This window comes from Glycine soja, chromosome 10 (assembly GCF_004193775.1).
Source record: "Glycine soja cultivar W05 chromosome 10, ASM419377v2, whole genome shotgun sequence".
Lineage (NCBI taxonomy): Eukaryota > Viridiplantae > Streptophyta > Magnoliopsida > Fabales > Fabaceae > Glycine > Glycine soja.
This window is the reverse complement of record NC_041011.1, coordinates 50,613,813-50,641,790: the sequence shown is the minus strand read 5'-3', so window position 1 is coordinate 50,641,790 and position 27,978 is coordinate 50,613,813. Positions and strand designations below refer to the sequence as shown.

At 33.7% G+C, this 27,978-nt stretch overlaps 4 protein-coding genes and 1 pseudogene across 6 annotated transcripts; 3 read left to right on the top strand and 2 right to left on the bottom strand.

Annotated features, from left to right (window-relative positions):
• The first annotated feature begins 191 nt into the window (after positions 1-191).
• LOC114370387 (ATP synthase subunit beta, mitochondrial) lies at positions 192-4,296 on the top strand. The gene is made up of 9 exons (XM_028327718.1): positions 192-743; positions 1,513-1,588; positions 1,715-1,803; positions 1,927-2,044; positions 2,130-2,233; positions 2,334-2,492; positions 2,591-2,815; positions 2,907-3,218; positions 3,785-4,296. Exons 1-9 carry the CDS (start codon positions 264-266, stop codon positions 3,899-3,901), a joined length of 1,680 nt encoding a protein of 559 aa, XP_028183519.1. The 5' UTR covers positions 192-263; the 3' UTR covers positions 3,902-4,296.
• An 861-nt stretch (positions 4,297-5,157) lies between these two features.
• On the top strand, positions 5,158-8,906 carry LOC114369237 (serine/arginine-rich splicing factor SR45a-like). 2 transcript variants are annotated; one of them, XR_003657563.1, is made up of 8 exons: positions 5,158-5,305; positions 5,410-5,462; positions 5,630-5,707; positions 5,864-5,975; positions 6,902-7,051; positions 7,740-7,803; positions 8,151-8,393; positions 8,551-8,906. XR_003657563.1 is itself a non-coding variant. In XM_028326428.1 (7 exons), the coding sequence occupies exons 2-7, from the start codon at positions 5,440-5,442 to the stop codon at positions 8,297-8,299; spliced, it is 576 nt and encodes a 191-aa protein (XP_028182229.1). In that variant the 5' UTR covers positions 5,158-5,305; positions 5,410-5,439; the 3' UTR covers positions 8,300-8,906. The 2 variants fall into 2 exon arrangements, 1 of the variants encoding a protein (XP_028182229.1); XM_028326428.1 differs by having other exon boundaries at positions 8,151-8,906.
• A 2,860-nt stretch (positions 8,907-11,766) lies between these two features.
• On the bottom strand, positions 11,767-14,306 carry LOC114371020 (annotated as a pseudogene).
• Positions 14,307-19,915: 5,609 nt separating this feature from the next.
• Positions 19,916-22,970, top strand: LOC114369240 (fruit protein pKIWI502-like). The gene is made up of 5 exons (XM_028326432.1): positions 19,916-20,555; positions 21,088-21,187; positions 21,286-21,381; positions 21,474-21,554; positions 22,547-22,970. The coding sequence occupies exons 1-5, from the start codon at positions 20,008-20,010 to the stop codon at positions 22,607-22,609; spliced, it is 888 nt and encodes a 295-aa protein (XP_028182233.1). The 5' UTR covers positions 19,916-20,007; the 3' UTR covers positions 22,610-22,970.
• An 874-nt stretch (positions 22,971-23,844) lies between these two features.
• On the bottom strand, positions 23,845-27,059 carry LOC114369239 (sarcoplasmic reticulum histidine-rich calcium-binding protein-like). Of its 2 annotated transcripts, none has more exons than XM_028326430.1 (3): positions 26,954-27,059; positions 26,713-26,790; positions 23,845-25,151 (listed from the first exon to the last, which is right to left on the bottom strand). In XM_028326430.1, exon 3 carries the CDS (start codon positions 25,087-25,089, stop codon positions 24,088-24,090), a length of 1,002 nt encoding a protein of 333 aa, XP_028182231.1. In that variant the 5' UTR covers positions 25,090-25,151; positions 26,713-26,790; positions 26,954-27,059; the 3' UTR covers positions 23,845-24,087. The 2 variants fall into 2 exon arrangements, with proteins under 2 accessions (XP_028182231.1, XP_028182232.1); XM_028326431.1 differs by having other exon boundaries at positions 23,845-25,117.
• Between the last annotated feature and the right edge of the window lie 919 nt (positions 27,060-27,978).

Below are 27,978 nucleotides of genomic sequence, written 5' to 3'. Positions count from 1 at the left end.
AGAAGTGATGCCACGTCACCCACCCAACAAAAACTTTGTCGAGCCCATCGAGTCAAACAAAGACCACAAACTACAGAATCGCAAGCCTCAAACAAACCCGGGGGCAAAAGTGTAAAATATGGAAAGACAAGGAACGAAAATGTAAAAAAGACTCCAAAATTTGAGCCACGCAGTGCCTTTGGATGTGCATATAGTGTCACTCCCTCACTCTACAAACCCTAGCCCTCTTCTTTCTTTCTCTCTCTCTCTCTCTCTCTCTGAAGATGGCTTCACGCAGGCTCGTATCTTCTCTGATTCGATCCTCCCTTCGTAGATCTCAATCGAAGCCCTCAATTTCCGCATCGACATCGAGGCTCACGTCATCCAACCGTGCCTCACCGCACGGATACTTGCTGAACCGCGTCGCCGAGTACGCCACCGCCGCGGCTGCTGCTACCGCTCCTCCCTCTCCTCCTCCTCCGGGGAAGAAGGAGCTCGGCGGCGGCGGGAAGATCACCGATGAATTCACCGGGAAGGGCGCGATCGGGCAGGTCTGCCAGGTCATTGGTGCCGTCGTCGATGTCAGATTCGACGAGGGTTTGCCTCCGATCATGACCGCGCTGGAGGTTCTGGATCACTCGTCGAGGCTTGTGTTGGAGGTGGCGCAGCATTTGGGTGAAGGCGTTGTCCGAACCATTGCTATGGATGCCACCGAAGGTGTCGTTAGAGGCTGGCGCGTTCTCAACACTGGCTCCCCTATTACCGTAAATACCTAATAACTTGTTTTTATTATTAGCTCAACCTTGCATTTGGTGAATTCTGCTTTGCTACTGTGTTTGGATTTGATTTGATTTTCGTATCCGAGTTGGGGTTTCTGAGATTTATTGACTTTTTTGGTTTTGGATATCTGATTTTTCGGAGCATTGAGATTTAAAGCTGTAGGTTTATGTTTTGGATCTGAAAAAAAATCACCTACTTTTGTAATTAACGAAGTGTTTGTAAAGATTGATCATGTTTTTTTACTTTGAAAAAAATTGATTTGATGTTGTTGTTTTGGGTTTATTTAGTACATAGATGTATGCGAGCTTTATCGCTGTTTCATTGTTGAAAGAATCCCATCTTATCTTTTGATAGATTGATAGTTTGTATCCTACTGTATTTTCGACATTTAATTTAATTGGTATGCTGAAGTTGGTGGCCTTTTAATCGATTTTACTGTTATGTAATTTATACTTTTTTGCTAACTTATGATTTGTTTATTGTTTGATTTGGGTGGATTTCAATTTCATGATATTTCTTTTAGCTTGCTCAATTTCAGTTAGTGTCACTTTATGGTCCTATTGTTTAAAAACACACTGTCATTGTTTTTTGTTAGTTTCAAATAGTCTATAGTTATTGTTCTTTTTGATCTTGATCAACTGGTTGAATCTCCTCGAAGCGTACTTACATTTTTGCACACACTAATTTAGCTTCTTTTTTTTGTTACTTGCATTTATTTTCTATTTTCTAATATAGTGTTTGCATTCTATTCAGGTTCCAGTTGGTAGGGCTACCCTTGGCCGTATCATAAATGTCATTGGAGAGCCTATTGATGCCAAGGGAGAAATCAGTAAGAAACGCATAAAACCTTATATATATATATATATATATGATCTGATATCTGATTTGTAGATATTGTAAGAGTCTTTTCTGTCATTCTCATGAAACTGATGGTAATCATTTTGCATTGCCTTAGATACTGAGCATTATTTGCCCATTCATAGAGAAGCTCCTGCTTTTGTTGAGCAAGAAACTGCACAGCAGATTCTTGTTACTGGAATCAAGGTATTTTTCCTTTTTATGTTTTTCTTTTGTAAATGCATTTTATCTGGTCTCCTTCATTAAGTTACTTGTGCAGGTGTGTCTTATGACTGGTTACTGATTTTTGCATGAATTTTTTGTGTACAGGTTGTTGACCTGCTTGCACCATATCAAAGAGGAGGAAAGATTGGGTTGTTTGGTGGTGCTGGTGTAGGAAAAACTGTGCTTATTATGGAACTTATTAACAATGTTGCAAAAGCTCATGGTATGTATGTACACTTAGTTTATTCTTGGTAAAATGTTCTTTTACCTTTCCATGCTGTATGCTGCTGACTGTTTCCATTGATTAGGTGGTTTCTCTGTGTTTGCTGGTGTTGGAGAACGAACCCGAGAGGGTAATGACTTGTACAGAGAAATGATTGAGAGTGGTGTCATTAAGCTTGATGATAAGCAGGTGCATTGAATGCATTTCATGGCCTTTTTAGTATTCTTCATAATACTTTCATTTGGGTATTTTATTAATTTTGTCTAAAATGGTTGTATCATGGTATTAGAGTGAAAGCAAGTGTGCTCTTGTGTATGGTCAAATGAATGAGCCCCCTGGTGCCCGTGCCCGTGTTGGTCTTACTGGGCTTACTGTGGCTGAACACTTCCGTGATGCTGAAGGGCAAGATGTGCTTCTTTTCGTAGACAACATTTTCCGTTTTACCCAAGTAAGTGTCCTTTGGCAAACTTGTCTAAGATGACTTTTTGTCTTGGGGATGTTGTTTGTTTTATTACTGTTCAGTTTATATTGTGATGTATTGTGCAGGCTAACTCAGAGGTGTCTGCTTTGCTTGGTCGTATCCCATCTGCTGTTGGTTACCAACCAACCTTGTCTACTGATCTTGGAGCTCTTCAAGAGCGTATTACAACAACCAAGAAGGGTTCAATTACCTCTGTCCAAGCTATCTATGTGCCTGCTGATGACTTGACAGATCCTGCTCCTGCTACCACTTTTGCTCACTTGGATGCCACAACAGTGTTGTCACGACAGGTTTGATTTTGTTGTATTATTTAAATAGCTGATGCAATTACCTTTTTTGTTATCATCATCTAAATATTTTGATTTTGATGATATTTAATAGATCTCCGAGCTTGGTATCTATCCTGCTGTTGATCCCTTGGATTCTACATCTCGTATGCTTTCCCCCCTTATTTTGGGTGCGGATCACTACGAAACTGCTCGTGGTGTACAGAAAGTGCTTCAGAACTACAAGAATCTTCAAGATATCATTGCTATTTTGGGAATGGATGAGCTCAGTGAAGATGATAAATTGACTGTTGCCCGTGCCCGTAAGATTCAGCGATTCTTAAGCCAGCCTTTCCATGTTGCTGAAGTCTTCACTGGTGCCCCAGGAAAATATGTTGAGTTGAAGGAGAACGTTGCCAGCTTCCAGGTATTATTATGTCGTTTTATCTGATTTTTACCCCATCCTAGTGGTCTAAGACGGCTTCGGTTGTAATCTCATTTTGCTATTGCCTATATATGATTTTTTTTTTTCATTTCAAAATCGTGTTTGCACCACTTCTTTTATTTGTTTCATGAATATCATCTTACTGGAAATTAATTTGAAGTTGAATTTCTTATAAGCTACACCTGAAAAGTGAAATTGTGTGTTCATTTACCTCTTTTTTTGCCCGAGTCTTTATATGCATTTGTTGAACAGACACTTATGCAGTGCGAGTTCATACACTTGGCTATCTGGACTGCACGCACCTCTTTATTTGAGCTGTTCGTGTTCCATTTTTTCCTTATCTAGGTTATGACTTTGTTTGCAATAGTATTGTGCCTTTGTTGCGTACTTTTGCTGTTGTTTCATTTGACTTTGCTCATCATTGGTTACCATAGTCTTGTTGCAGTGATATAGCTACAATTGTCATACTTGAGTTTATGAACTGTCTACGTTGATTTTCTTTGTGGACTGTCTAATGCATGGTTTAATGATTCCTTTGTATCTGACAGGGTGTGTTGGATGGAAAATACGATGACCTTCCAGAGCAGTCGTTTTACATGGTTGGCGGTATTGAGGAGGTCATTGCCAAGGCCGAGAAAATTGCTAAGGAATCTGCAGCGTCTTAATCACACACAGCCCTGTTCTCATTTTAATCCCTTTTTTTTTTGTAATTGCTAAATTTAATAATTTAGGAACTCTTGGCAATGCCAAACAACAAAATTTTCCATTTTTTGGATATGAAAATGTATCAGGTTATTCCTTCCTTCCATTTTAATGTTGCCGACTGTGAGATGAACTACGGTCAATGTCTGTGGCCAAACTGCCCCCCTGTTTTTAAGTTGTGTTATTTAATAAGGGGAAAAGGGCAAGAGGATGTACATTTTTTACTTTCTGGTTGAGAACGTTGGATGCATTAATGTTAAAAACTCTGCAACTGTTCCACCTGGTCCATGGCCAGCGTAATTTGAGTTCCTTACTGAATATTGGAGATTGTATTGTCCTTTTTATGCTAATTATTTAATCTTAAGGATTCTTTTTATTACTTCTATATCTGTTTTTTTTTTTTTTTTAGTAATGGAGTATTGCTGGACTGAATTGTAAGCAAGATTTGTTTTTAGTCCAAATAAATTTTAATAACCTTCACTTTATTTAATCATACCATCTTAAAAATACTCGTAAATTAATTGTGATTTTATTTCCAATGAAATTATGCCTTTAGTCTTCAATATAACAATATCTATTTCCAATTGTAGTTGAAGTTATTTGTCAATTTACATTGTTTTGTTTTTAAACTTTGTTAATGACTTTTCAGTCTAGTGGTTTAATAATTACCCAATGAATGAATGGTCGGTAATAACACTTCAACACGTTATTTTTAGAGAAGGTAGACTACTTACTCGGACTGTCAAGTTATGGATTGAATTATCAATTTTGCAATGTTTTTTTTTTTTGTGACTTTATTATATGTATTTTAATTTTAATTGAAGGACAAAAATATTATAATAAATATTTAAAACTCATATTTAAAGTAATTTGTAATTGATTAATAGTTTAAATATTTTTACTATCAAGATGATTTTTGACTTATTAACAATATTCTCTTATTTTTATTTATAAAACTTAGTTATCTAATTCATCAATATTAAAAAAAATAATTAATTTAATTAATAATAATAAATGTCTTAAATTTATAATTTTTTTAAAAATGATCATTTTTTTATTTTCACAAAAAATATCAGTCTTATAAAAATATTATAAAATTATCTAAAAATAATTAATAAAAAATATCATAAATTAATTGTTATAAAAAAAAATAATTGTACATTTTTCTTATAAGTATCGTTATAAATTTCTTTACACTTTGAGAGTTTATAAATTAATGTCATTTTTCCCAGTGTTTATGATTAATGAGAGAAGAGTTTGAGTTTGAGGCAAGGGTACAATTGGGGTAAAAAATCAATCCCTCTGTAACTGTCAAGCTGTCTGTCTCGGCTCTGGATTGTGGAAGCTTCACTGTTTCGACTTAGCAGGTATCGCTGACTCATTCATGGAACCCTTTCGTTGCTTTTTCAATTTCAATTGATGCCAAATTCTTTGTGCTTACTCTTTTTTCTGGTTCAAATGACGATAAAAGATAATTTTATTTTCTCAATCGCTGAATGTGATGTCCTCTGCAAAAACACCAAGGTTAGTCATAACGTTCTTCGTGCTATTTAATTTTCACTGAGGTTGAATTCAATTCAGTAGAACTTACTAAAAAGCTTGACCTATGAACTTATATTTATTTAGGTTTTTACTTTCTACTTTAATGATGCAAAATCTTATAGCTCTATGTTGTTAACTTGTTCTGCTAGGTCTGCTTCGCCTTCTCCTGTTAGAAGCCGTCGAAGTCGATCAAAGTCATTATCAAGGTCCAGGAGAAGTCGTTCCAGGTGTAGCTTCCCAGAAACGCACTTCTAATTTGCTCTATAACTTACCCTATATTAGACATGCACACACATTCATAAAAGCTAAGTTGTGATATGATAGATATCTTAGCATAGCAATGCTAATTACGTTCTTTGTAGTGATGGTTAAGTTTGTTTCAGGAGTCAAGATTCTGCTGATGTGGAGAATCCTGGAAATAATTTGTATGTTACAGGCTTGTCCACAAGGATAACTGACAGTGATCTTCACAAGTATTTCAGTAAAGAGGGAAAGGTACTGTTCCTTTCAATTGTTATGTTGAAATTATGAGGGCAGTGTGGTGATGAGTGCATTCTTTTATTTATAACATGATTTGCTGCTGTGTCTCTTTTCAGTTTTCTCAATGCTTGTATTTAAGCAACTATAGTTGCTAAATCTAAATATTTAACTGCATAGTGTGTAGGAATATTTGATTTCTAGAATGTTTGGCTTGATTTTAAATAATTTTTCTGGACCAAGGAATGCTGAAATGTAATTTTCCTTCTTTCATTTAAATTACCCCAAAGTTTTAGCAGGACTTATTCAGATCACTCATTTCAATCAACAACAAATCAAAGTGGGTCTTATTTGATGCTCCCGTGTGTTCTGTCTGTGTAAACACACAACTATACAAGTCCCGACTTAAATTTCATGGAGTAATTTATAAGTTGTAATTGTAACGATGGATATAAGAGTATACTTATGAGTGACAGCCCCCTACTTTTGAACTGCATTTTACATATGGCTCAGTGTATTAGTAGTCTGGCCTCCATCAGTGTTGCTTGTATGGGGATGCAATGATGTGTTATGCATGACAGAGCCATGACTCTTGCCTTAGATGGGTAGAATATTATGTAGATTTTGGAGAGTTGGATTAAAGAGCTATGATCTGTTGTCTTAATTACAATAGTTTCATTAATTTGATTTTTGGATTCATGATTTTGAAAACACTTGCCGTGGTTCATTATGTGAATTTTTTGTTGCCTGTTGCATTGATACCTGTTTAACATATCAGATCATGTGTATTTCTATTTTTGAGTGTTTTAAGATGTCCTTGTTACTTATGTTATAACAAAGTCTATGTTTGTATATTAATTAAATCATGCATAATGGAAAAACCAACCATTCTTGTTAATAGGAGTCTATTTTTAGGAAAATTTTATATAGCTTTTGCTTTTCAGGTTGTCGACTGCCACTTAGTAAAAGATCCTCATACAAAAGAATCTCGTGGATTTGGTTTTGTAACTATGGAAACTAATGATGATGCTGAGTGCTGTATCAAGTATTTGAACCGCTCTGTTTTTGAAGGTCGGCTGATAACTGTGGAAAAGGTAATATTTAGCAGTTAGCACCACTGGCATCAGAACGAGTCTAGCCAAATTATTTATGTTCTACTTTTCCCATTACTCTTTCCCTTTCTAGTCCCCCCTCCCCATCCCAAACTTCTTCATTCTGAGAACATTGCCTGATAAGTTTTGGCAACAGGTCTTCTTTGTGTAGCTACGTTGAATTCACCATCTAAGCTCTAAACAGTTGAACCTATCTCTTCACGAGATGAGATCTGCATCGACATCTAATCTCATCCATTCAAATCCAAGTATTTGACAGAAGGGTGTTGCCCTTTATTCATTCTCTTTGTTAGTGGCAGACTAGCAGTAATAAACGTGTTTATATTTTTCCTTTTCTTTTGATATTTATAATAATAGTATGTTGCACTGAATTTCTATGTTTCATGACTGTGTTGGTTTTATCTTGTTAATTAAAATTATGGTGTTGAAATCTTTGGCTTTTTTCTGGCTAATGATATTATAGTAATGGCTTACTGGTTATCCATTAAGCCTCAGAAACAGTAATTTGTCCTTGCAATTGTGTCGTCCCTGGTTCTGTGATATTGTAAAGGTAGTGTAAAGTTGATTTATTTAACAGTGAAATGCTTCAAACAGTTTCTATTGTATTGTAATATTTTATCAGCATGTTCCAAATGTCCTACCTGTCATTATCTTATTTGCATCTTTGCAGGCAAAGAGAAATCGTGGCAGGACTCCAACTCCTGGCAAATACTGTGGTCCAAGAGATAAGCGGGGTAAATTGGAGGATCATCTTTTCTGGAATTTTAGTACTCTACCATAATCTAATGTCTTCAACACTTGTTTTGATCTAAATGAATCCCATTCTTGTTTTATAAAAAACTAGCATATTGCATTTGTAGTTCAAACTTTAAACCACCAAATCACCGCTGCATTTGGATGGATTATGTTCTAGTATCAATTTTGTCCCTTTTATTGCCTGTACTTTTTGAACAGATATTCCTTTCTACATTAGAGCAACTCATTTTGAATCAGAACAATGTTGACATTGTGTTATTAGTGATTGACTTACTCTACCTGCATCCATGTTGACATCATGACCTGTTGTGATCAACATATGCAGGACAGGGAGGGAGACGATCTCATAGTTACTCACCTAAGCGATGGCAGGATAGAGGTTACCATTCAAGGGACCGGCGAGGACGATCTCGTTCTCCATATCATAGGAGGGTGGAAGATTACTCTGACACACATAGGAGGCAGAGGGATTAGTCCTTGTCAGCTGGTGATGGTTGCCATCCAAGATAAAGCAAAGATACCCATACCCATGGGTTGGCCTGTTAGGACCAAACCAGTATTTAAAATCGTATCCTTTTTTGTGTGTAAAAAATATTGTGCAAGTGTTGGTGCTAATTAGGTTAGTGGTACTAAGCTTGTCTTTTCCTAGAAAGCATGCATTCTGCAAAACTTGGTTTATTTTCCATCCCATTGACTGGGTTGTTTCTTGATGGTGGAATGTATAGTTAACGGTTTGAAACTCAAAGATATCTGGAAGCAACGCCCTTGCTCGTGTTGTTTGTAAGTATATATGAATTTGCTAAGGTCACTTATATTTGGTGAATCCTGCTGGTTTGTGTAAAAGATTTCTTTTTTAGGGCACGGCTATAGAATAAGTTGGCATAACCTGCACTTGTTAGGCTCTTGACATATTTGATCTGTTCGCGTTTTCGATTTAGGTCGAATATAGTCGGAATTTGTATCCAAATTAGCCGGTGGCGTTGAGGTTACTCATTTATATACCTAGCTCTGCGCCTCTGCCTGTATAATTCGACAGGTTGATTCGATGGATTATTTATTTATTTATTTTTAATTTCAAGCCTATAAAGACTCCAATTTTCACTTAATTATAATTATATGCTTTTATTCTTACATTCTCATCTCATTTTTATTTCTTTTTTAATTTTGTTATATTTTCTATTTTATTATTTAGGCAAGTTGTTCTCTAACCTGGCTTCAATGTTATAAACTGGACTGGCTGGCATAGTGTCCAGTAAAATAAATCACATGATTGACCTTAATGTTGTATTCGGACAAGGAAATTTAAGATTTCAAGGAATTTGAAATGAGTAAAATTTTGATGGCTCTCATCAAATTTTTCCTTATTTTTTAAATGTATTGTTTGGATAAATTAATTCAATTTTTAAAAAAATTAATTCTTAATTTAGATAGGAAAATTTAATTTTCTCCATTTTTGATTTTTTTTAAATATATATTTAAAAAATTAAAATTCCAATATTAAACTTCATTGAAAATAAAAAAAATAGCCCATTTATAGTTCTTTAATAATTTAAAAACAAGTGTATCAATATTGATAAAGGGGGATAGAGAAAAAGCGAGGAGAGTGAGAAAGTTAGCATAAAGATTTTCAAATACTCATTCTTTTAATGACAATTACTACAATTTTAAATAATTAATATATTTTCATAAATTACTAGAATTTTATATACTTTTTAAATACATTATCCAAATAACACTTTAATGCAAGAAAAACTTGAATTACTCACTTAAATTTTTTATATATTTAATTTAATTTACACATTTGTATGTATTTTGAATGTTAAAATTTTATCAAATAATGTCTAGATTTTAATATTATAAATTTATGATATTATTTTATTAATATTAATTTGATCATGGTTAAATTATTGAATCTTAAATATGTATTTTGACTTATTTGATCAAGTCGTCATTCCGGTTCTTTACGAAACAAAGGAGGACAGAATACGATCACTCTTGTGGCTTCTAATTCTTTAGAGTTGTCTTGACTTGTTCAACACTAACAGGAAAAAAAATTATTATTTCTTGTAAAAATATTTAGAAATAAGAAATAAATTCAAAATAAACAGCAGTTTTATTATTTAAAGTAAAAACAGAAAATTAAAAAAAAAAATATCTATCCTAAAGGTCTCATTAAAAGTCAAACAAATGCGTAATCTTTATATGGTACAAGAATATCTATTATTCGAGGACAAAGTCAACGTTTATAAACAAAATTTCTATCATTTTATCAAATTATATTAATATTGAATTGTGAATAATTGCCATATTCTTTAGGATCACCTCATCATGTTTGTTGAACGAGTAAAGAAATAATGACAAATAATGTCAACACAAATAAAATAATTCATATATAGATACTCGGTACAACAGTAAAAAAATATCCAACGAAAAGCATGTCTTAATTAGATTCTAACAATTTTTTTAAAAAGGAATAAATTATTTTAAGAATAATTTTTTAAATTTATTTTTTATTCTTATCATTATTTATTTTTTCAAAATCTAATAATTAAGATTTTATTGGCAGAGATAAAACTAAATACTAAAATATTTACAATCAGTCCTATCTTTTATTTAACCGACTAATCTAAATCTCTCGATATAATGATTATGGTTGATTATCCGTTAAAACTTGTTACCAGAAATACTAGGACAAACTCAAACTAATTTTGACAAAACTTCAACCAAAACAGTCGTCATCGCATGACAAACATTCAAGTCAACAAGACCTGTTCCGAGTTTCTTTTGATCGAGCACAAAAAAATTATATAATAAATATCAAAGCAATTTCATATAATTATATATCTTTGGTATACATACATCCAAGATCTGGAGATTTGACATGATTTGGAGCAAGTTTGACCAACAAGTACATATCAATATATACAAACCGATTTCCGTAACACAAATAATATATATGCGTTTTCGGAAAATAATAGCCAAGTTTTTGGTTGAGTTGGGAGCGAGTTTTGAGGGCAAATGTGTAATTACACAAACATCAGTAGCTTTTGACAAACATGAAATATGACAATTTTATTCATTGATTAATCCCAACTTAAGAAATAGATAAAACATAGGAGGCGAGAGTAGTAGTGCAACAATCGTAGAAAATTCATCTTATGTTTGCTGTGATATATTCTTACCTGGAACGAGCGAGCTAGGAAATTAAGGAATAACTTCTGATCCAGTAAGAAAACATATAAATATAAAGTTTATGAATATATGTATGTACGTATATAGTTGATTAATTTCATAGACAGCAATCGATTAATTGTTGATGTTAGTTTATGGACGCTGATGGGTAGAGGCTCGTCCTTCCACCTTCCACTTCCAGCATAGTTGTCATGCATGTCAACACACATTATAATTAAGAAGATCCAGAAACCATATATATAGTATAATGCCATTCTACTATATATGATCAAACATCTGGATGAAAAAAATTAGAGAGACAAGTGATGAAAGGAGAGAAATATGTATTCATTTTATTATTTTATTTATTTTCTTTTCTCAGATCATTTTTATTTTTTATTTTCTACTTTTCCTTATATATATATATATATTCTTCTTTTCTTTCCACAGTGTACATCTATCATTTTCTGATCTTAAATTATTAAGAAACTTAACATGGTGTGTGTCTTCCACGTACGAGATCGGAAAACCTGGAAGAACTGTGGTGCGACGTCGACCCAGTCCGTTGGAGTTCTGGACAAGGCAAAAGCAGCATGCAGTCCAATCCACAAGGTAGATTTATTGTGAAGTAGTCAATTAAAATATGGATGATGAAATTGACTAATCAAACCAGTGGCGGAGTCAGAAAAATTATAAAGCCTGGGCAAAAATTTAAAGATAGCAAATTCACATTGTATATAATATGTAAATATAATATGTAAATAGTAATCAATCAAAATAAAAGAGACTCGTCATTTTGTCAACAAAAATATAGTTTAAAATAAAAGAGATAAACATAATCTTACAATAGCGGGTTAAATAAAATTACGAGGCAAGTGTCCTTTCCGAGACTTCTTTGCGGTAAATGTTCGAATAATATCAATATCATCAAGCGACTTGAATATCTCCCGCTCGATGTAACATACCATCAAGTCATTGAACCACACATCGTTGATCTTATTGCGCAATTTAGACTTGATAATCTTCATTGCTGAAAAAGCTCTTTCAACGGATGCTGTCGACACCGGCAATATCAAAGCTAGCTCAATAAGTTTATAAACCAATGGAAATACCAAATGTTTCTCAGTTTGAACCATCTTCATAGCCAAACTTTGAACATCTTCACAAGTGGAAAAAGAAGCATTTCTTCTCACTTGAAGCACATAAGTTTCAAGTTGATCCTTAATTGTTCCTCGGTCATCATCAGAAAAGTCTGCATGATAAATATCAGCAAGACGAGCAAGCTTATCAACATCAAACTTGGAGAAAGAGTTCTTGGGGTCAAGACATGAGAAGCAATCAAGTATAATGTTACTTCCTTCACTAAAGCGGTGATCCATCTCCACACATATTTTATCAATAGCAACATAAAAAATCTTTGCACGGTAATGATGAAGATTAGTGATAGTCCTCCCTTCTGCTCTTGAACGACCCCGAACCGGTATTTCGTCATCCATATTTGGTACCGGAATACTTTTAGCTACACAAAATCCTTGGACATCGGCAAAAAAATTATTCCAGCCACTCTCTCTCATTGTGCCCAACCGAGCTTTGACAACATCAACTAATTCCATGGCACTCACAATATTAAGATCTTTTCTTTGCAATACATTTGAAAGCTCGTTTGTGATACCAAACAACTTTAACATTAACCTCAAAATAAAAGCAAATTTAAAGCTCTCCATTTTTCTATCAAACCTGCTGCTTGAGATGGTCCACGTCCATCTTCATCAACCATACTAAGCACCTTTAACACGGAGGACCACATTTGATCCAAACAAAGCAATGTAGTATGATGTGAACCCCATCTAGTATCCCCGGGTCTAGTGAGACTAGATGATTGGTGTAAGCCCCTTCCTCTAGATATCTCACCACTCTCAAGTTTATTTAAAATATCTTTGTGTTGTGCCTCTGTCAAAGCATCCCTCCTCTTACAAGATGCACTTGTTGTATTCACAATCAAGGTGATGTACTCAAAGAAATCATGAATAGATGAGCAACTACTAGTAACAGACACAACAACCAATTGCAAACGGTGAGCATAACAATGGACATAGAAAGCATAAGGATTTTCATCTAGAATTTTTCTTTGCAAACCATTAAATTCACCTCTCATATTTGAAGCTCCATCATATCCTTGCCCTCGTATCCTTGAAATAGATAATGTGTACTTATCAAGAATACCATAAAGAGCATCCTTTAATGACTTAGATGAAGTATCTGTGACATGATGTAGAGCAATAAATCGTTCCACAACATTCCCTTTGTCATTCAAAAACCTAAAACAAATTCAACCAGTTTACTTGGCGGCATAGAGAGTAATAGGTAATGAAAATTGGAAATTGGAAAATACAACTACTAACCTCAACATCACCGCCATTTTCTCTTTGACGGATATATCACGTGACTCGTCAATAAGCACGGAGAATTGTCTATCACCAAGCTCTTCCATAATCACCTTGGTAACTTCATGTGCACAACACGTTGCAAGCTCCTTTTGAATGTCACCGCAAGTCATTTTGCAATTTTTTCCACCACGGTCAAAAGCATCCCTCACTTGTTCATTCTGAGATTTTACCCAATCTACCATCTCTCTAAAATTGCCCTTATTTAGCGAAGTAGAGGATTCATCATGGCCACGGAAAGCCATGCCTTGTGCTATGAGATATCTTGAACAATCTAAAGAACAAGTCAAACGAATCTTATACAATTCTTCTGATTCCTTGGTTGCTTTAGCAAACTTACTTGTCACACTTTGTCTTTGATTATTATAATCATTGTAGTGCTTGACACATGAGTTGTGCAAACTATTATGACTACCAACATGACCTTTCAAGCCTTGAGATGCATGCTTCCAATCTCTATATCCGCTTTTAGTGAAGACTTCAAAACCAAAGTGCTCGGCCCTCCCGGGTTGCTTAAATAGAAAACAATAAAAACAATAAGCTGCATCCTTTATCTCACTGTATTCTAACCATGTATAATTCTTATACCATGATTTACTAAATGCTCTTTTAACACTTCCAAATTGAGTACGAGGAAAGTTTGACAAATCTGGTTGCATTGGACCCTTCAATATATATGCCCTCCTCACTTGGTCTTGAATATCCGGAGCATACTCATTAATTCGTTTCCTACGACCTGGATCACGCACAATCTCATTTGGATTAAACTCATTAACCACATTATTAAGTGGTGGTTCTAATTCAGCTTCCGGTTGCACAACATTCACATTCTCAATATTTTCTCTATCAACCAAAAATCTCTTCATATCTGAAATAAAGATAAAATAGTTACAAAATTGTAGCAAAGAAAATTTTAGTGTTTGCAATTGATATATTAGAAAACTCTTTTGCAACCATGTATGTAGTGCAACACAAAAGACCAAAAAGAAATTATTAACTTAAGCAATCAAAAGTCTTTTCCTCTAAGCTTTTTTCCATATTAGAAAAGCAAAAAAAAAAAGGGAATAAAATATGACTTTTTCTTCTTCAATAAACGTGCTCTTAGTGGGGAAGAAAAAGAAAAAGTGTCCACTATGACTCTATGAGTTCACTGTTCACACTTGAAAAATGGAAGAAAAATTAAAGAACACGGAAGTATCACAACAAACAAAAACACTTTCCATCTTAATCACTTTTATTTTTCCTAACTTACCTTACCTGCGGCTGCTATGGGATTATGGAAGAGAAGACGGCGACGACGGCGCGGAGAGGAGGAAATAGAAGGAGTCGGCGATGGAGGGAAGAGAAGACACAGAGGAGAGGAGGAGGGAGGCGGCGGCGACGGAGGGAGTTGGAGGAACTGCCCACTGCTGGATTCGGAGAGACGGAAACTTTCCGTTTCCTTTTTCCTTTTTCCTCTTTCTTTTTTTTTAAATTTTATTTGTTTTTTAAGACTAATAAAAAAATATTGGGCTTGTAACCAAAAAAAATGCCTAGCTAAGCCCGGGCATATGCCCCTGCTGGCCGCATGGTAGAACCGCCACTGAATCAAACTATCCATAGTGTGTAGGTTTACTTTAAATAATGTAGTTAACGGTGAGGTTCCTATTATCCTTTTTGTGGTATTCTAAGAAAAGTAATTTGTTCATTTTTTCAAGACCTAGAGTTGATATGAAAAAATAGACATAACTTCAATTATACTTCAAAAATGATAAGATTTTTTACGCAAGAACACAAGAGGGAGGAGTTGATTCGTATCATCTTGGTTTGGTTCAAATTTCTCTATTTTTTAGACAAAGGTGAACGTCTTTTGCCGCTGCAACATATATAAAATGTTATTCGAACAGTATCAGATCAAGGCATGCAACTAGCGAAAATCATAATAAAATGTTCTGATCTCGCAAGAGATGTGAGATTAATAGCTATGTGTAGAAGTGATAGACAAAGCACTCGAACATCACTATTGTAGAGCATTTTTCCCCTAAAAAAATGGTGAATAAAACTAGAGTTTTCCTATATTGTTCTGATGTTTTCTATCAGCTTTGATCATTCGGATGGCATCAATTAAGGAAATTAGAGAACAGATCCTTTTATGGAATTGAGTATATTGAATATGAAATTATTAAAGACACTGATATTTTCTTTCATAACAGAAAGATCAGAACAAAGTTTCCCTTTCTTCCCCTTGTTTACGCTCCAAAATCGAATTTAATATGGTTTTATTTATCGGTAAATACTCCTAATAGCTATGTTTTCATTTGAATAGTGAGGCTTGAGGCCAATTGTGTGACTCCACAAACATCAGTAAGTTTTTCCACATTTTGTAGCTGTTGACAAACTTAAAAAATGGAAAATTTATTCATCTTATTCGATCTAACTCTTAATTCTTATGTTGCATGTCTGTCTTACATATTCTGAATGTATCATGCAAGTCATTAATAGATCTAGCTGATTATTACATGATGATATATCTATCAATGTATTATGCATTATTTGCAGAGTATGCGAATGTTGTTGTTGTTTATGGACGTCCATGTGATGGTTGCGGAGGAAGAGGAGAACCAAACAGCAAAAGCGTATGAATAGCTTCATTCCTTCCATTAATTAATTTCACTCTCTGCTGAATCGAATGTATATACTGTCTAGCTCCCAACTCTTCTCTGATAATTAATTAATGAGCAGAAATATAAAGGATTTAACTCAGTGCTTACTTTTTCAAAAGTCAAAATTCTTACCACCCGCTATTTTTCCCCTAGCAATCAACCACTTTTATGACTTGTTTTTTGCAATTCTTAAACATCAATCATATTCATATTTGAGTGGTAATATATATGAACATCTTCATTTAATAAACACTTTTTAAGACTTGCAACTTTCTTTATTTCTCTTTTTATTATGTCATATCACCTGCTATTCTTATATTTAATTTTCTCTTTTTCTCTTTCAAAAATGTTAGATAGCATGGAGTAATTCACGTAATATTAAGAAACTTAATATATAAAAAAAAAAAGTGTCTTCCTAAAATGACTGGTGGAGCAACGACCCATAGTCCACACGACAAGCCAACCAGCGGAGTCAATTTCCACATCTTCCTCTAGGTAATTTTGGTTGCAATTCGATCTTTTTTCTTGTGGTACTTTGCTCTCTAGCTAGCTTTAGCTTCTTTTTCTCGTGGAGGAAGGCAAAAGATGAGAGGTTTGGGAAGACACAAAATATTTAATTTAATTTATGAGGAATCGAAGAATATGAAACGTACAATAGATACAAGAGGAAAAAATAAAAATAAAAGGGCAATGGTATGAAGAAGAAGAAGAAATGATTATGATAGAGTGATATACATACATGTATGAAAAATATTTACTGACCTAATTTCATATTTAGACAATGATTATGATTGTGTGATAGTGTTGAGTTGAATTGTATTCAATCACATGCTAAAATATTATTCAATTTTAGAATATTAGGACTCAAAACTAATAAATTTTTTAGAGATTAAAATTAAATTTTGAAATATTTACAGAGAAAAATCTTATTTGAGCCACAAAAATACACATGAAAATCAATTTTTTTTTACATTCAACTTAATTAGGCTTAGATATTTTTTAATGTCTCCTAAATTTAAATTTACTTTTTTAGTACCTAAATTTAAAAAATTTCTCTTTTTAATTCTCTTCATATAAAATTTCTTGGATTGATTTTGGGGCGGTTGGTATTTTTTTTAACGAAGAGGGACTAAAAAAAGAATTCTTTAAAATTTAGAACTAAAAACAAATTAAATTTGGAACATCAAAAAATAAAAATAACCCAAATTGAAAAATTAAAAACATATTTAAGTCTTCAATTTATTTTAATTTAAAATTTTATTTTAAAATATATTTTATGAACTTGAATAAAGGTAATAACATAAAATAAAAATATTTTTTAACAATTTATTTATATGTATATTTGTAAATTTTTATTATAAAATATTTTATAGTAATTTATATTATCTAAAACAATAATTAAAAACAGTTCTAAATAATTATTGTTTTAGTTTCTCAATTTGGAGGTCTTGTTTATTTTAGTCTCCTGAATTTAATTTATTTATTTTGGTTTTTAAATTTTGAAAATTGTTTTCTTTTAGTCCTTACCAAGATGAGTATGACTCATAACAAAAAAAATATTTTGATATTTAAACGCACACTCATGGAAGGGGTCAAAAAGAGTAATTTCCAAAATTTAAGAATTAAAAAAATAAATTTAAATTTAGAGGACTAAAAAAATAGGATCCACAAATTGAGGGAAAAAAATAGTAATTAAGCACTTGAACCTTAATAAAATATAGAATAGCTTTTGGCACGCATAAAATAACAAGTTATGCCTTGACATTTTATGGATTTCCATTTTTCCGTTGCTATTTTTTTTACTTTTGAAAATTTGCCGCTTCGTTATAGAGATTTGATTTGATATCAGCATCTACTATTCACCTTAGTCAATTTAATTATGTTGGAACTGTCAAACTGAGGGCGAAAGGATCACAAGGAGGAGCAGACTTTAAAACGAAGGCAGTGTAAGAAATTATATTAACACAATAAGGTACTATACTATATCATGATTGCACAGGACCGAAAATATAAAAATTAAGTACTATTTCGATCTGTGTGCAGCAGCTTGTTTATTTTGGTTAATGAATAAAATTGCCATTCATGTATAATGTTCAAATTTAAAAACTATAGAATGTGGAAAAACTTAGTGAGGTTTTTTGAATTACATATTTGTACCCAAGTAGAAGAAACTGAGAAATGAGACAAAAAGATGTGAGAGAGTCTCTCATGAGGTAACCATCGTTATTATTAGTAACTATTGAGCAGGAAGATTAAGATATATATACACTATTTGAGGAGAATTTTTAGGTTTGTCTAATAATTTTTTGTTTGAGACCGATAGTAAGTAACTATTGAAGCATTTCCACGAATATAAATTTAAAAAAAAAAAAAAAAGCACTAGCAACACAATTGTTAACTTACTCTTTTAAAACACACTCCATTAATAGTTGGAAAGATACAAAATTTGATACACTACTAAAAAAAGAGTTTGTATTTTTAAATAAATTATAAAGTGTGTCAAAAAGAGTTTGTTCGAGACTACATTTCTTTTAAAGTTAAAAATGTCAAACCCTGTTAAGTTTTTTTTATATTCAGAAACCACATTAAGTTTGTCAAATTTATGTTTTTGTTATTTTCTTATGATATATTTTGTGTATTTTTACTAGGTACAGCTTTTCCCATAATAGTTTGTTAAACTAAAAGAAATATAGAATGTGTAATCGCTACAAAGTTTGATGATAACAAATATCTTTAAAATTTATGAATCAACTAACATGTATTATATGTGCAATTACATCTATTAAATGGGATCTTGTACAACTGTTTTAAAAATTTATTTCAAAAATAACTCAATTTTGTAAGAAAAATGGTATCCAAAGCAATACATTTTTTAAGCAAAGCCTCCAATATACCTTTGTATATATGATCAAAATTTCATAGACACATTTGTGTTTTTTAACTAACTAATCTAAAGTTTGAATTTTAATTTTGATTATATATAGAATATATTATGTTAAAAGAAAAATATTTATTTTTAATATATTTATGTTCTCATGGTCTCCGATGAATATTAGTTATTATTTTAAATGTTTTTATTATTGTCATGGTTAGAAAAAAAAATCTTTGTATACGAAAAACATCTTATTTTAAAAAAGTGTCCAATAGATTTTTTATATCAACCTCAAAAATTTTTAAAAAATAATCGTTTGAGAATTAGCCACAAGAGTATGGTGATTGACAAATTTGCTATTTTTTTTTACTAATAGTAGTATTTATTAAAGTATACTTATTTTGAAATTAGTTATTGACATGAGACTGATTTGAACTACTAGCAGTAATTTTCTTACAATTTTAAAAATCGTCAAAATAATAATAATAATAATAGATAATAGATAATAGACAATAACATACATAACAAAGCTGTTAGAAAATTAACGCACGCCAATAAGTTAAAACAGCTACATGATTTGTTTTTCGTAATGATCAGAGTTTTTTTATAAAAAAAATTACGGATTTTTAATATATTTTTTTAAAACATTTATTTTTTACAAGAAAGTATTTATTATTTAATGCAACAGTTTCCAAATTATTGATTTAATTAGAACGACTTCGTTACAATGAAAACCAATGATTAATAATTTTTTTTTCAAAACAACCCAATTTTAATGAATAGTGAGTTGAAAACCAACAAATTGAGCGATCATCCCAAAAGTATATACCTATTAATGAACTCGACCTAAAATCAGTGAGAAAAAAATAACCGTATATCCAGCTCCATCCCATGGGATGGGATAGCCAAGAATGAATGACACGTGGAACACTCGTCATCTTAAATTCAGTAGCATTCACCACTGGCGCATTTTATCATTACCCGCCACTTCCGCCGCCACTTCTCACTCTGACTGAACCACCTCACCAAACAAAACTACCACATTAAAAAAACATGTCACTCTTGTTCTCACCGCCACCTTCCCTCACGGGCCTCAGCCTTCACCCCCATGTGCACTTTAGCCCCTCCATGTCTATCCTACGCCGCCTCCCCTTAAACCTTCGCACCACCCGCCGCCGCCGCCTCGCCACCGTTTCGGCCGCCCTACGCCAGGACACCGCCGTCTGGACCCCGGCCCCTCTCTCCGAGGTCGAGCACGCCGCCGAGTCGCTCTTTCACATCGCCATCGACGTCTCCGACGCCCCCGACCTTGCCGCGTCACACACACTCGCCGGGCAGTACCTCCAGCTCCGGGTCCCCGACGCGCCGAAGCCCTCGTTCTTGGCCATCGCGTCGCCGCCGAAGCTCGCCGCGGCCCGTGGCGTGTTCGAGTTTCTGGTGAAGAGCGTGGCGGGATCCACCGCGGAAGCGCTGTGCGCGTTGAAGAGAGGGGATGTGGTTGAACTCAGCCAAGTCATGGGAAACGGATTCGACATCGATCGGATCCACCCTCCCGAGAATTTTGGAACCGTTCTCGTCTTCGCCACTGGATCTGGAATTAGGTCAGTTCTTCAATTTTCCATTATACCCCCAAATTTTATACTAGAACGTAGAATTTCTTTTGTAACATACTCATGCTACACGGAAATGAAGGTCTTAGATTACCGTTACAGTTCTACTTTTGTCACAGTCCTTGATATTGCCGAAAATTGCAAATGAATGTGACTAATGCGATCTTAATTGCAGTCTCAATGCGGCATAGACCCCAAAATTGATGTTACAGTTGCAATAGTTACCGAATTTTAAAATCTTGTATTGCATTTATTAACAATAATGCAATGTCCTACAAGGTAAAATGAATTAAGTTAAACTTATACACCTCAGTTTTCGCAGAAGTTAGATAAAAGAGATTTTATAAAAGTTGAGTGTACTAGTTGATTTTAACATGTGGGAGAAGTTCAATTCATTTTAGTTTCTTATTTTTTTTCTTTTACAAGTGTTTATAGAAAAGTTTGACTAAACAGGACCTTAATACTAGATTTTCCTTTTACTCTCTTTTACTTGGTGTCACCATTTACGTGGTTTGTGTGCCAGTCCAATTCGATCGCTTATTGAGTCAGGATTTGATGCCGGGAAGAGGTCTGATGTGAGACTATATTATGGGGCCAGGAACCTTCAGAGAATGGCTTATCAGGTTAGTTCAGTTGTTTTGTTTGTTAGCTTCATGATTGGAAAGCTCGAACTACTTTCAATCAGAGCTTGCATTAATAACAATGTTCTTTTATGTTATAGGATAGGTTTAAAGACTGGGAATCTTCCGGTGTGAAGATTGTGCCTGTATTGTCTCAACCAGATGAGAATTGGACAGGGGAAAGTGGCTATGTTCAGGTAAAGTGTGTGGGCACGTTGCATTAGAGTTTCAAATTACTAGCTTCACAAGTTGAATATTGTTTTCATTTCACACATGATTACATTCACAGGCCGCATTTTCAAGAGAGAAGCAAATATCTGACCCACTGACAACTGGTGCTGTACTTTGTGGGCAGAAACAGATGACCGAGGTGCATATTAGAGCTTAGCTTTACTTGTCTATCTTCATAATTATGAGACATGTATTTGTTGTGTATTTATTAACTTGTCCACTAGTACAACCTTCTGGGCAAGTGCCAGTCTTTCCTAGTCAAGTCATATGAAGAAACCTATGTAGAGAATGGGAGAAAGATACAACAATGGTTCCTTTGAGGAAACCAAACCTCCTAGAAATAGCACTCTCGTTTAGAAAGAAAATTAGCTTGTAGGTTCTCAACTAATTTGGTGTCTCCTCCTTAGGCAAAGCCATCATGACTAAAATTTTAAATAATTATAGAAATCAAGATTTTGCTGACAAGACATGGTAATCTCCACAAGTCATGCATCATGTGGATTACAATCTACTAGTTTTCATTCTCCATTCCCTGCCAGGATTTTCTTATTTTTTGAAACTTAGTGAAAGAGTTGTCCAACTAATAGAGAATAAGGTGCATTAGGAGAAGAAGACGAAATTACTTTATTTATCAAGATGGTATTTGGGTGCATTCATGCATGTCACCAATCTACGTGCCTTTAAACTGGACTCTCTCAAATAGGACTTTTGTACAAAGCAATCACTTCAATATATGAAACGGGTTATTATAGCATATATTATGTGTGAATGCGTTCGTTGACTTGCTTGAGAAAGAGAGGCTGCTTCACAATCTCGGGGGAAAGGGATGTGCATTGTTATAATAATTGTCTACAATACAAATAGCCGCTTGATCTGCTAGCAATGTTGCTAAGAATTTTTGTAGCTCGTATTTTTCCTACAATGCTATGTAGTGAGAATTGAGAAATACTAACAACATTACCTTTTTTGTTGGATAAAACCTAATGTGGTGCCATAAATAATGTAGGTTCATTCTTAATTAGTGAGGTCACATGCGGTTTCACTCAGCAACTGAGAGTGTCAAATATTGTGTTGCTAGCGTTTTCTTTATCTCGTGGTTCCAATGCATGACCCTTGAATATATTGTTGCAGGAAGTGACATCAATTCTTGTTGCTGATGGAGTATCCGCTGATAAGATATTGAAGAACTTCTGACCAAAATGGATTTTTGGGCACTGTTGTATCATTTTTTGATACTCCATAATTATTTCATTGACTTTGCTGAGTGTCAAGCATCTCAGCCTGAAATGTACAATAAAAAACAATTTTGAAATTTTAGTCTATATTAGAATTTCCGGGGTCCAAATATAGGACGGAAATACCAGGCTTAAGAAAGTCGAAAAATACTTGCGAGGGTTGGTTTGTTGCACTCTTGCAAGCCAATCTTTTGTTCTATCAATGCCTGTATTATCACGCAGCCATCATCGATATATTGACATTAAGATTGACACTGATCCAAGAGTCGACAAGTAATCGGGCTGTTTTTATTTAAGCTTGACTCGCTTAGTTTCCAAAAGTATTTGTATCATTTTACTCTATTAAACCGATATTTGAATTCGCGACAGAAAATAATTTTAAAATGTCTGCTTTTGTATTTTGGTCGTTTCGTAGGATAAATGAATTTATTTAGATCGACAACAAATTCTTATGTTAATGTAAATTAAATCGAAAAATTATAAATTGATAAATTAATCAATTGAACATGCTGTATCAGTTCATTGAATTCAGTATTGAGAGTTGAAAGAAATTAGTCCTTACCATACAATCGCATATTCAAATTCGCCGATTCACGTTAGATGGTTAATATTATTTCTCAAACTAAAATAATTTGTAATAAAAATAACAAATTAACTCTTGTCAAGCTGTCATCTCTTTACCGTGATCTTTCACCTGCTCGTTCCGCGAATTAATGACTCCTTTAACAATGAAAGCTTTTAAGAATTAATAGATGTGGGCCTAGCAGTGTTGAATTCGATGGGATTTAAACTTTCAAAATAAAAGGAGGGCAAACCCCATAACGAATAATGAGATCATCTAACAAAATCTGCCCACACCCATAGTAGGGAGGTAGTTCATGCAAACGTATACGTAGGCGTAGCTGCAACTGATAAGGTGTTGTGAAAAGAAAAAAAAAAAGTATGAACAGCAAGCCATGGCTATGCAACCTGCAATTCTTAGCTTTCTTCATGGCGTGCAACACGTACCTCCCAAGCCTTGTTTCAAAGCTCATTGATGACCCTGCATTTCGTCACACGGCAACCATTCACACGTCTTTTCAACACTAATAGATGTACATTCTATAGTTGACGAATTAGTCTCTACCCACAAATGACTAACTGAACAGCATACAGAAGCCTACCTGTGCAGTAGCAAAACCAAACAAAGAAAAATCCCACAAAAAACCTCAAGAGTATTCTTTTTGTAAACTTCAAATGCAACTGTTTTATAGTTGAATGAGGATCAAATTAATGTTCACAGCCAACAATTACCCAACAAAGTTTCCATAGACAATAACTGCCGACAATATTACATCCGACATAAATAATGAAATTGTTCCTTTAACTTTAATTTGGATATCAGATAGTCAGCTGCCAATCAGTACAGAACCACCACAACAGATTCATTCTCAAAAATCAAACAATTTGACCATCATTATTCTCGACCATAGCTCTACTTTCATGATGACCACCATCCTTTTTATCGGTTTCAGTTTTGTCTAACTTCTCATCATGCTTTCCATTGTATTTAGGGGAGTGTTGTTGCATGTGATTTCTCTCATCATCCAGGTGGTGCCGATGTTTGTGATGATGATGGTGGTGGCGGCGATGATGGTGGTGGCGATCAGACTTCTTATGCATTGATCTTTTGCTTTCATCTTCAGAATTTTCTTCCAATGACTTTGATCTGCTTCTTTGACCATGACTGTGATGATAATCAGAATCAGATGACCTCAGCTCCACATTATGTGATCGCTTGTGATGTTTATGGTGCTTTCTATGACCTTTCTTACGGGGAGCATCATCACTTTCATCACTTGACAAGTCAGATTCACTAGATTCTGATCGTCGATGGCGTTTGCTATGTTTTCCATGATTTCTTTTCCGAACTAGACTATCTCCTTCTTCAGTAGAGTAGTCTGATCCACTAAATTTTGATGGGCGTTGCCGTTTGTGGTGCCTTTTCCTCTTGCTTAATTCATCAGCAATAGAATCAGAGTCGCTAGAATCTGATCTTGAACCTCGATCTCTCAGCTTCTTGCTTTGCTTCTTCTTTCTTCTCTCCTCCTCAGAGCTACTCTCAAAGTCATCATAATCACTAGTCTCAGAGGACGATTTCTTTGTTTTCCGTTTGGAACTTTTTTCTTTCCTTTTCTCATGGTCACCAGAGTCATAGTGAGAATGCTTTCTGTGCTTCCTGTGAGATCTTTTACTTGTCTTTCTACTCTCATCATCACTGTCATTATCACTGTCACTATCAGAGCCAGATCTTTTTTTATGCTTTGTAGCCTTCAGCTTCCTCTCTTTAGTTTCAGCAGCAGCTTCCAGCTTCTGCTCCCATTTCAGAGGAGCTTCCTTTCTCTCCATAATCTTCTTCTTCTTCTCCTCAACCAGCTGGATGAACCGTTTGGCGTCCATTTATATTCAAAAACCAACAACTCAAAACCTGCATGTTGGTAAAATGATGACCAGAAGTGCATCTCACAGAAGAGAAAAATCAAAGTTAGTTTTGATCAAATCAAATCAAATCGTTATATTGAAAATTACAAAGGATTAAACAAACAATAAAAAATGCTACCTCACACTGTTATTTATGCAAATATATTTAGCACTTGTTCTTTGCAATAAAAAAAAAAAAGAAGAAGAAGAAAAAGAAACCTGCTACAGACAATTAGCAAAAAAAAAATATCACAAAAATAACATATACAACCTTTACCTTTTTCGGATAATTATTCAAAAGAACATTAATACATGACCCATCAGCAATCTACTCAGTCACAATGGCGGTTTAAATTTCAAAAGGTAAGTGGGGATACAATGGCTCAGGGCAAGAGTTATAAGGTTGGCTTGATGGTAAAAGGAGAAAGGAGGAAGGGAAAGGTTGTGGATTTGATTCCTCCCGCTAACAAAAAAATTAACAATTAACAACAGACATTTGCGAATGAAAAAAAAATGGCTCAGGGCTTATTACTACAAAAAAGTTTACATATTCAGAACATTTATATTACCACAAATAAAATATGCTAACCCACAAATGAAAATAGCACTAATAGATGAGCATTGCTCATCACCTATAGTGTGAAGATGGCTGAAATTAAAAAAAAAAAAAAAAAACTTGGAATGATGAGAGAAGAGACAGAGTCAGGTCAGATGACCCAAACCCATCATTTTTTCCTATTTTCCACTGATCACTTCTGTTTCATGTTTGTTCTTCTTCACCAAGTTAATTAAAATCAGAAAAAAAGGGTAAAAAACATGAATCAAATAGTAAGATTTAACAAAATTCATATGCATACATATTAGTACATATAGCCTGTAATCCATATTCCATAAACATCATCCAATCATATTCACAGGTCACAACCTCCACTTTAGTTCAGAATATAAACATAAAACAGGTGGGTGTGGGTTAGAACAAGAGAGGGTGGATTTGAGAGAAAAAGGCAGAAAACTGAAACCTGTCAACAGCATCAAATGGAAAAGAAATTTGAACAAAGAACAGAACAGAAAAAAGGGCGGCTAGTGCAGAGAATAGTACTTCAAACAGCAATGATGGGTGACAGCTAGCTCAGAAAGAGGAAGAACAGCAGTTAGGGTTCGTTGATAAGCAGCAGCAGCATTCTTCGATGCGGGATAACAATCAATAAAGAAGCAGGTTCAAGCATTGCTAACTTTGAAAGTGGGTAAAATATGAAACTAGGTCACTAACTTCATAGATCACGCGTACAACTTGAATCGCAATTTTAAAATTATATCATTCCAACTGCGATTTCAAGTGCAATCTATATCGCTCAGAGGGATTAAAGTTGTAACATTGCACAATTTTGCAAATATTATTAAGACAAAAATAGGTTAGTAGAAGAAAAATCGATTACATCTCATGATCAATAATTGGCACCGTGAAACATAGCAAGTTAGTGAACATGGTGAAGATGATAAAATCACGCAAATGTTATTTGTTCTCATATCTCCATACGCAATCAAGTAATCAGTAATTCAAAGAGATAGATTTCCTTGGATATTCTCTCCATCATTTCTTACCTTATAAATGAAAGCGGAGAAACACGGTAACAGCAATCTGCCCCGAATCCAGTAATATAACTAGCGGTACGGATGAATCTGCATCGAATCAAATCAAACCAAAAGTTGATAATTTAAAAGAAATAAGAAACAAAAATCGAAAGTGAGGAACCGTAAAAACAAAAGGGAAATAGAGAACAGCAAAAGGCAGCGATGGAGCAGAGAGGGTTGAAATTGAAAGAGAGGAGGAAGGAAGCGATACCTGAAGGAAGAAGGTTCCAAGTTAGGGTTAGGGGTAGGACTTGCTGTTTGCCCCTATTCCTTCCAAAAAAGGTCTAATGAAAAGAAACAATACAATTTTAATTTATACACGCTTTAGCTTTTCTCTCATCTTGAATCGGACCATATTCTTTCACGCGCATGGTCATGGTCGGTGTCCACGCGGACGCGGTCCCCGCCACATTCACTTCTAATTTTGTTTATAAATTTATAAAGGTGAGTTAAATTAATTTTATTAACAACTTACATGACTATTATAAAAGTGAGTTAAATTAATTTTATTAACAACTTACATGACTATCCTGTATCAAAAAGTTTAACTTTTAGATTCGATTTATAAACTTAATAATTTCACATTTTAGTATGACAGTTTTTTAATTTTTAGCATCATAATAATCGACTAGTTTGTTTAAATTTATTTATTCAAATAAATGTTTATTTTAATAATTATAATAAGTAATTTTTTATTTTTTAATATTTATCTGGATGACTTGTTTAAGAAGATATTTTTATGTTTATTTTAAGAAAAAAAATCATATGGTTATTAAATTTTTTTTAAAACACTTATTTTAATTTTTTTTATATAAATTTAAATAAACGAATCCAATAAATAACATTTGTTTTAGTAATAACAATTATTTATAATGATGAAAAATAATTATCAAGCATAAGAATCATAAAAGTTATATTTTGTAAGTCATATACATTGTATATTCTAACATTACAGACAACAACGACTTATTTCATCAAGAATATAATAAGTGAATTATATTTTATGTTTATTTTTATAGGTGATATATTTTTAATTTATAATTGATCACATTTTCTAATACTCAATGTTGAAGAACAATGCGAAATTTGTAAAAAGATATGTCTAACACTTTTATTTTTCATGTCTTTTTATACTTAATTTTTATTTATTTTTAGATATCCAATTGTTATAATGTGTTAAGTTCTTTTTTAAATAGTCTTTTCATCATTAAAATTATTCCATAAAATAGACTAATT